Below are 10,235 nucleotides of genomic sequence, written 5' to 3' on the forward strand. Positions count from 1 at the left end.
AAGAAAAGAACCGTTCAGTTTTTGAACGTTGAATAGATCCTATATATAGAGATGAAGGATTTCGTGAAGTAGCACGTAGCATTGAACAAAAATCTGAATTGAAAAACATCATTCGAGCATTGTTAGAACTTTCAGTTATCTAAAGAGCTCAAACACTGAAAAAGCAGCACACGCTTCATTGCATACTCTTGATCATTGAGATCATATTGTGCTAGCTATTTTTCGTTATATCTTCTCAAGCTATTCACTTCACTATTTCATTGATAGAAGAATTTGTAACTTGGAAAAGAGTCTTTTCCAGAACTTAAGATCATTCAAGAAGTTGAGTTGTAAAGCTAAGAGTTTCAATAGGCGAAGGGTAAGTCCTGTTGAAGTGGGTGTGTACAATTGTTGTGCTGTATTCACCAAAGTCTTTTAGTGATACCTTCTGGAAACAGAAGAAGGGGAGACGTAGAAGATTCATCTTCGAACTTCCAGAAACAAACCTTGTGCTATCTACTGCTTTTCGGCTTTATTATTTTTCACCCACTAACCAACAGATCGTTTTCCGCACATTATCTTGTGATCTGCTGGTCTTTATACTTGAACAAGAATCGTTAAAATCTCTAACATGATTTTAGCACATCATTCGAAAGAATTTAATAAGTTGTCCATTGAGTTTATTCAACCCCCCTTCTAAACTCAACACGATCCTCAACACTAGATTATATCTAGTGAGGACATCACATATTTCTTTCTTGAGTGTTGCAGCTGTGGTGTCATGAACATGCACAATTTGAAAAAACGCTCCCGCAAAAAACCATGGGCATCAACAAATCTCAAAATTATAGCCATCTGTTCTTTGTTAGATACATCTTTCGCTTCATCCAACAAAATACAAAACTTAGAATCTCCAATTTCATCACGAATTTTTTTTCTGACTCTATTACCAATAATATGCAAGATTTCTTTTTGAACTTCTGGTGAGGTATATCTTGCATTTCCCGGAGCCTTGTCTAAGATAACATCACCAATACTAGCATTCCATTTCCCCAATAGTTTTGACATCTCAATGAAATTACCACGATTTTGGGAATATGAAGATTCATCATGACCTCTCAATCCACATTCTTGTAAACTAAGCCAATGGACGCACTCAATTGTTGCTGCAAGGCTTACCGATTTTTTTGAATCTATTCAGAAGATTCTCGATTCATGACTTTATCTATATGCCCAGTGACATTCATCAAATCAACAACATATTTTGAAGATTTATTGTGTGTCGAGTTAGAACTTCCCATGTGAGACAAAAAAAGCACACTTTACTCCATCATTAACGCGTTTCCAACTTCTAAACCCTTCAATTGTAAATGTAGATTGTTGCTCTTCACTTAATTCAAAAAGATAGCACGGAAAACAAAATACTGCATCCTTCGAAGGAGAATACTCTAACCATGGAAACTTTTTAAACCATGTATATTGAAATCGACGATGCTGCTTTCCTGATTCAGACCGTGGGTATTCCGACAATTTAGGTTGATATGGCCCCATTTTGATATAAGCTCGTCTGATTTCATCACGATGATTAACAGGATGTCGCAACATTGAAATACGCAATCCAGGATCCCGTTCAAGAGAAGTTTCATCAAACACAACTCTTTGAGATTTAGAAGGAGGTCCGGGCTCCTCAATCTGAATGGATGCATGAGTCTCGATCCTCTCGGATGATGAAGGATTATCAATTCTTGGTTGAAAAAATGATAAAATATTGTTTCTCCTCTTTCTCTCTTGATTTGACATTAAAATAATCTAATATAAACAAAATTATTAAATTTATATTAGAACCAAATAGTATAAAGTACATAGATAAATTTAACGTTAATAACATGAAAATGATCGATAAACAAATCATTCAAGAACATGTAAGGATTTTTCGATCATATTCATCTATTTCTTGGCATTACAATCAACCCAATCATCCTAAACATATTGAAATACCAAGAATTCTCATAAATATCACATAATTAAATCTGAAATAATTTATAGACTCATCGAATTATACCTCAAAGACTTCCGATCGTCGAAACTACAACAAATACCCAATTAACTATCAATAACGGTGTGATAAATTTGACGAAAATAAATTACATCAGAGCGATTAAAATCCCAATTTTCAGCAGAGCTATTAAAATCAGAAAATTAAGCACTGTGAATAATTAATAAAGACCTCGTAAAGAAAAAGACGAACACTGTGAAGCTTCTCGTAGACATGGACCCGAATAATCAGAAAATTAAGCAACAGGTTTGAATGAGGAAAGAAAAATTAGTAGGGGTTGATACATGTTGCCACTTGTCTGAACAAAAATTTATCAAGCAGAAGTGTTGCTCTGTTGAATAGCAGCCTAATAATGCAAATAAAATTTTAACAGTATGACTTGTTTTAATAATGCAAATAAAATTCTAGCATGAATATGTGCAACCAGATCGTGAACTATGGGAAATTCATTACATTTATAAATAGCAAAATAGGGATTACATATTGATTATTGGAATCTGCTATGAAGAAACTAAAATTAAATAAGAGGCAATAAGATTATTAAAGAAGTAGGAAAAAGGTTTTGAACTTTAACTTTGTTTACGCAGACCCTGTGAGAACTCCGGGATAAGGTGGCGCGGCAGGCCGGCGGCTCACGGCTGATGCTGGGAGAGGAGAGTCAGGAGACGAGCGACACAATGGTTTGCAATTGGGAGAAGGGTTTGACAAATTTTTCTGAAAAACTTCTGTAAGTCTGCGTGTGAGTGTGTCTTTCATTGGGCTGGACCAAAATTATTAAGTTGAATCATTGAACTGGACCAAAAATTAATACATACTAACTGGGCTGGACCAAAACTAATGCATACTAATTTTAAAAAAAAAATTTGAGCCACCCGAGCTATAGCCCAGGTGGCCACAAGTCTCCCTCCGCCCCTGCCACCATTGCAGCATCTTTAAGTCCATAAACAAAGTCAAAGTTCACTTGATATGTGTTCATTTTGTAGGTTGTCATTTCTGCAAATGAGATTGAATCGAAGTAAACAAATTCTAAAGATGGCTAAGAATGCAGAAAGTGTTGAGTGCAAGAATGCAAAGATATTGCTGAAAAATACAATAAATGAAAGTGAAGCGGTGAAAAGATATATGTACAACTACAAGGTACAAACACATTTTCACGTGTCAGCATGTATGCGGTTATTTTCAAACGTTTTTTTTTTAAATGAAATAGAGTAAATAAGGGTTTTGAATTTTAAAATAAAAAATTAATTGTTCGGCTATCCTTAATGGATTAATGGAATGGTTAAATTTGACTTTTTATACTAAACGATAAGGACTACATAAAAACAAAATCACTAAAGATTAGCAAAGATACCATTTCAGTAGATTGTTTTGTTTTATCAGCGCAATCAGTGAAGCATTATTTAGCAAAATATATCTGAATATGCAGACATGATTCTCCCTGAAAACATGAATAAGTTTGAATAATAATTAAGAAAAGCAATTAAACCAAAAATATTTCTGAAATGCAATGGTTTAGTGAAAATATCAGCAACTTGTTGTTCAGTAGAAACATATTTCATTTTGGTATATCTCTTCATGACATGATCTCTAATAAAGTTCTTGGAATATAAGTTTCAGAGTTTGACAAATTAATTCTTACAAGAACTGAAGAATCTAACTGATTGAACAGTCGTGTAATCATAAATGAAGACTTCATTTAAAGTTGAACTGGAAAAACCTTATCAACTGAAGAATTCATAACTTATAGAACATCAGTTAGAACTGATAATGTCTAGCTGAACTGATCGGCTGATTAGTTGATTTTTTAATCAGTTGGTCACGTCATCAGTTGAAATATCAGCAAACTGACTGATAGGTCGTACCAAAGAAGAACAGATGAATCAGAACAAAACAGTCTGAATACCTCGTACTACTATCAGATAAAGTAGCTAGCCGACGATTCAACGGATATTTGTCACGTAATGCATTCAATACGAACGTTGAGATCGAGTACTATATATAACTGATTGAATCAGTTGAAGAAGTTTACTGGAAGTGAGAGAACACAAGCGAAACAATCAAGCTTTAATCTTCAATCAGTTGCGATACTTTTCATGAGTATTTTATCAATTTACAGATCGCACACTCAAGCTTTACATTCATTGTATTTATCAGTATCATTCAGGCTACCAGTTAGATCATTTTCAGTTTATTACTGTAAAAGATTTTTTAGACTAAAAGTTTCACTTCGGCAGTGTGTAAGACCAACTGAAGTGAATTATTACAATAAGTTATAATATATCAAAGTCTTTTAGTGAAATCATATCCTCGTGATAGAAGGGGGTGACGTAGGAGCATTTGAAGTCTCCGAACATTAACATAAGTCTGTGTGTTCGTTTCAGTTACCATTTTAGTTTTACTCTATATCAACCTTAAGTATTCAATCTATATTTCAGTCTTATTCCGCACTTTTATCAATTGACTGATTTATATAGACAAATAAGATTCTAGGATCAGTTCCTCAAAAAACTGATTCATATTTGAAAAGAATACAAAAATCCTAAGTGTTTATTCAACCCCCTCTTCTAAACACTTAAACTATCATAACCAATCCTATCAAATGGTATCAGAGCGGTTAATATTGCCCTGAATACTTACAAAGGCTCAAACTGATAATCATGTCTTCTTTCAACAAGATTCTCATGTTTTATATGGAAGAATTTGATGATTAGAAGATGAGAATGCATGCTCATCTAGCTGCTTAAGATGATGACATGTGGTATGTCATAACAAATAGGACCGATGAAGATCATGAAAACCAATACAGTTATTGCTCTTACGGATGGAGCACCACACCGAATAGAGAAGCCACAAGATGAGTAGACCTCAGAAGACAAGAAAAAAGCTAACTTGGACAATTTGGCAAAAGGCATCTTGTATAAAACTCTGGACAAAAACACATTTAACAAAATCAAAATGTGTAAGTCAGTTAAGGAAATCTGAGAAAAGCTGATTCAATTATGTGAAGGAAATGAGCAGACAAAAGAAAACAAGTTGTTAGTTGCTGTTTAGAAATTTGACAACATCAAAATGAAAGCTGGAGAATCAATGAATGATTTTAATGAAAGAGTCAGCAGCATAGTTAATGAGCTGAATGCACTTGCAAGAGTGCACTCAAATAAAGAGATTGCCCTAAAATTTATGGGTGGCCTTCCCAAGGAATGGGATGTTAAGACCATTGTCATGATGGAATCTAAAGATTTGAACAAGGTGAAATTACATGACCTATTTGCAGATCTAAAAGCCTACGAGTTTGAGATGCAAACTAGAGAACGCGAGCCAACTATTCCATCAATTACAACTAAGCTCCCCGAAACTAGAACCATCATTTTCCACAGAAAAGTCAACAGAACAGTTAATCAATGATGCAATGTCATTGTTTGTGAGAAAGTTTGAAAAGTTCATAACAAAGAATCGAGATTCCTTTCAGAGAAACTATCATAAGAATGAACCAAAGAGAACCTAATGCGTGCTTCAACTATGGAAAGACCGATCATTTTATTGTTGACTGACCAAAGCCCAAAAAGGACAGTAGGAGATCAGTTGAGAAGGGTAAAAAGCCCTTCGAGCACAGAAAAAGATTCAGGGATGAGAAGAAGTCATCCAATAAGAAGCATAGAGCTCTGGTAGCAGAGAAAAACAAGTTAAAGTGGGCTTGACTCGATAGTGAAGCATCTGAAACTGAGATCTCAAGCAGCTCAAGTGATGAAGAAGATGTGAAATGCCTCATGGATGATGATGATGAACTGAAGTCCGGCAATGATCAGGTATTTGACTTTAAATCAACTGATTTCACACAAGAAGAGCTTATTTCTACAATGCATGATATGGTAAATGAGTACTGTAAACTAGCTATCTCCTTTGAGAAAGCTAAAGCAAAGCAAAATTTTCCCTCAACTGACACAGCTGATAGTCTTAAATTAGTTGAAAGCTTAAATGTCGAAGAGGAGATCCCTAAGATGAAAGCTAAAAAAGATGAAATTGATTTGTTGATTCAACAGCTAAGAACTGAAAAGTCTAAACTGACTTAAGTAATTCAGGCCTGGAACAAGTCTTCAGTTACGCTGGCTGAAATTCAAGGGTTAAAAAAACCAATTGGGGATAAAACTGGTATGAGCTTTGATAGCCAAGATGAACCCTCAAACAATGGTACAATGCCAAAACTGAATACAAGCAAAGATAAATACATTCACTTTTGTTAAATCAGTTATGATACATGAGAATCCTGAGTTCAAGAATTCGTAGAAAAACCAACTGAAAAATCATTTGAGAATATGAACAAGACGAAGCGACATAGAATTGGGTACATTCCCAAGAGTTCAGCTGAATCAAACAACTGTTCACCCAAGAAGTCCAGTTATGCTGAATGAAATTCAGCAAGAGGCTATTATTATAACTATTATAATATCAAGCCTGTTCAAAAATGTTGCCGGATGAACAACAAGGATAAAAGAGCACAAACACATGTTATATCATCCTCACCGCACTCACATGTCACACACAAATCAGGAAATGTTATCTTGAACATAGAAATTGGTAGATCATTTCCACTGATCCAAATCTGGGTTCCCAATGGAGATTTAAGAATAGATTTGTTCAATCCATTGTGCACGGAATTCTAGAGCATAATCCTCAATGCATGAGTTTTTCCTTTTGCTTAAGGAACATGCTAAAGTCAAATATTCAAGAGTAGGGTGGCCAGAGTCAAAAACAAAATTTGCATAACTCCTCCCATAAAAAATGATATCTTCGTCAAACAAAGTTGGTTTTTCATCAACTTTGATCCAATGAGAGGCGATAGAGGAGTATGAAAGAAGATTAATGTGCTGAATAGATAAAGGTGGAAGACCAACAAAAGAAACCAACCCCAAAGTATCAACACCTAAGACATGAAGTTTAAAAGCCTTAAAACATCGTGGAGGGTGATAGACATGGGGTCGCAGGGGAACACAAAAAATATACCAACAAAAACACAACATAAAAAAAAACTCTCTATGAGGACACTGTATAGTGTTATATGGCTAGTGGTTGTTTGAATGAAATGATATAAACCCTTGAGATTCCTAAGTTTCACTAAATTAGGGTTCTAGTTTCTTTACCCAAATAGGCCACTATTCATGAAAGAAGGCCACGACTTCAACTTTGCTGCTTTTACAAAAAAAGAAAAAGAAAAAAAGAACGGGGTCAGAGGATATGATAGATGAAGGAGATAAAAATGCTCATTCGGTCCTACATGAAGGAGATATTATAGCTTTTGGTAAAGCGACAAATGCTTGGTCCTACAATTGGTATCAAAGCTCATGTCACGAGTTCAATTTTCATTGATTTAACGTAGTGGAATTATTAGGAGATAGATTGTTGGGTGCAATAATTGCCCTTGCTGGGAGAGTAATCGAAACTTGACACTTGGGTGGTTGTATGTTTTAAAATATTAGAGTTGAACCATTACAGCTATAATTGTTAGTAAAACGAAGCTCATTCATACATAAGAGCAGAATGTTTTCAAGAGCCTCTGAAAAATTCTCTAAATCAATATATGATCTTTCAACAATGTCCAGTATAACCAATCCGATCGTCAAAGAAAGTCAAAAGCAGACGAGGTATGGTATAAAACTTCATGTACAATTAGAGAGCACAAAGGTTGTCTCAACAATGTATTCGAGCTAAAAAAAGGCTTACCTAACGATTTCGACAACCACTTTATTAGTAAAAGAACTGTCATGGTATTTGGTTGGAGAAGACATCCTAGAGCAAAACAAAACCTAGAGCATTAAACCAAAGATGCCATTGTCAAAATTAATTCAAGGAAAATCATGGAGAAAAACTAACTTGTGGGGTAGATAAGGTTGGTCCTGAAATAATGGTGAATAAGATATGGAAATTCACACAAAAGGAGAAAGGCAGGTGTCGTGTGAAGAAGAAAAATGATTGGAAAAAGAATAGATGTTTGAATAATCAAAAAAGATAATGAATAATAGAGAGAAGATAATAGATCAAAGAGAGATTACTTGGATCTGTTCAGATTTCAGAGAGAATAAATGACGAGTTTGTCACAAGTTCCAGGAATACATGGAATTGGGAAATCAAAGGAACCAGTGCGTGAATATCAAAAACTATAGAGGAGGTACAAGAGATAAGAAAATAAAATATAATTTCAGGATTATTAGCCAGCGAGGGAACTTATTGGGCCTTAAAATAATGGGTCCATCTCAGCAACTGGTGGGTCAAATATCAATTTTAATGGGCCTTAGAACTTGGGCCGACCCTTTTAGTTAAATAAAGACAAAGAAGATTCAAAGTTGACCTTGGAAACTGGAATGCACATGATCTTGTCCATGTTCATCCACGATCAGATATTGGGGTGAAGCGATTAAGAGCACATGGAACCAAGGTTGAAAAGCCAGGGAACAGGGCAAAACGAGACGGTCTCGAACTCCCATGAAACACAACAAATTTCTAACTTAGTTTCCTTCTTTTGTCGCTTAACCAAGGAGATTATAATAAACGATTAAACTAGAGCTCACAATCTCTCGATGTATAAGTTAGATTTTCAGCAAGTTCCAGTCACATTTTGACGTGCGTCGTGCCTGTACTACTGGCAAATTAATTTGTGCAAACATATGTAAAAATAATTTACATTACATAATGACAGCTTGCATTATCATGTACGACATGATTATTCAAGATGAATGTGACCTCAGTGCACCAATTCAATATGTAATGAAAGCAACGGCTCCAAACTTTTAAATGGTGGCCAATGACGTAAAGAAAAGATTTCAAAATATTTTAGCTCTTTATAAAAAAAGTAAAAATATATATGTTCACTGTAAATTAATAAACGCATTAAATATCAAAATTATTACTATGACAAGATCGATTCGAAAACGAAAAAATATACACGACTTTTGATATTTAAAGTTACCGAAACGACGACACCGAAGCGGGAAGGATGCGAGAGACGATCCGGGACAAACGTGCGTGATTTTCTTGAAGAAAAGCCAACGAACTCGCTGGGAAAAATCAGAGAGGAGAGGGGCAGCTGCTGAAGTTCTATGGACACTAGGTTTTGCTCTCAAATATTAAAACAAAACAAATGACATATGTGTTGTGTGTGTCTCCTATGTGTAGTGTGTGTAAAAGTAAGTGCGTGCGTGTGTTTAGTTAAATTAGGGTAATAAAATTGGCTTAATTAGTAATTAACAACCAATTAAAAATGCTAATCCACCTTTAACTCTAATAAAATCTTTTAATTTAAAATAAAATGCACAAATTTCATATTTTTAAAAGTTTAAAATTATAAAATCACCTAATAATTAAATTATGCTTTTAAAATGCCAAAAAAATTAACTAAATCTTTTAAAATGCCCCAATCCTAACTAAAAATAAAATACCATATTTTAAAATTGCCAAAAATCGTCACCGGTCTCTTTTCCTTGATCTCGCATCGAATAATCGCCTGAAACATGAAACTCAAGGAAACATTTTAACGTGCATCACATAAACATAAATAATTTAAAATAATACAATTTCGTAAAACATGCATCGCTAAAAATCATTTTAAAATTAAATAAATAATTTAACCATTAAATAAGTGCATGAGTTTTACGTGTACTGAATTTGGACTCTACCATTTACATTACATAATGACAGCTTGTATTATCATGCACGACATGATTATTGAAGTTGAATGTGACCTCAGTACACCAATTCAATATGTAATGAAAGCACCGGCTCCAGACTTTCAAATAGTGGCCAACGACGAAAATAAAAGATTTCAAAATATTTTAGCTCTTTATAAAAAAAGTAAAAATATATATGTTAACTGTAAATTAATAAACGCATTAATTGATTATTTACGAGAAGAATATAGTAATCCCAATATTTAATCAATTATTTATGGGAAGAATATAGTAATCCCAATATTTAATGGTGTGTTTCTTTTGTATTCTTAACTTAATGTCAATGCTAGAGTTTTTCCTTCCAATTATTTATGTTTTTTATTATCAATAAATCAAATAATTATTTTGATTTATAAAAAAATATTAATTCAAAATCTGATATATTAATTTTGAAATAAAAAAAGAACATTATGGAAATATTTTCTTGTAGTGAATTACAAGTTATAGATGATTTTTATATCTCACACAAACTATAACTCGAA

At 33.9% G+C, this 10,235-nt stretch overlaps 1 protein-coding gene across 1 annotated transcript; it reads right to left on the reverse strand.

The window, feature by feature from the left end:
- Window positions 1-699: 699 nt before the first annotated feature.
- On the reverse strand, window positions 700-1,779 carry LOC142554571 (uncharacterized). Its single transcript, XM_075665233.1, has 2 exons — window positions 1,299-1,779; window positions 700-1,172 (listed from the first exon to the last, which is right to left on the reverse strand). The coding sequence occupies exons 1-2, from the start codon at window positions 1,777-1,779 to the stop codon at window positions 700-702; spliced, it is 954 nt and encodes a 317-aa protein (XP_075521348.1).
- Window positions 1,780-10,235: the final 8,456 nt, after the last annotated feature.

This window comes from Primulina tabacum, chromosome 8 (genome assembly GCF_025594145.1).
Source record: "Primulina tabacum isolate GXHZ01 chromosome 8, ASM2559414v2, whole genome shotgun sequence".
Taxonomy (NCBI): Eukaryota; Viridiplantae; Streptophyta; class Magnoliopsida; order Lamiales; family Gesneriaceae; genus Primulina; species Primulina tabacum.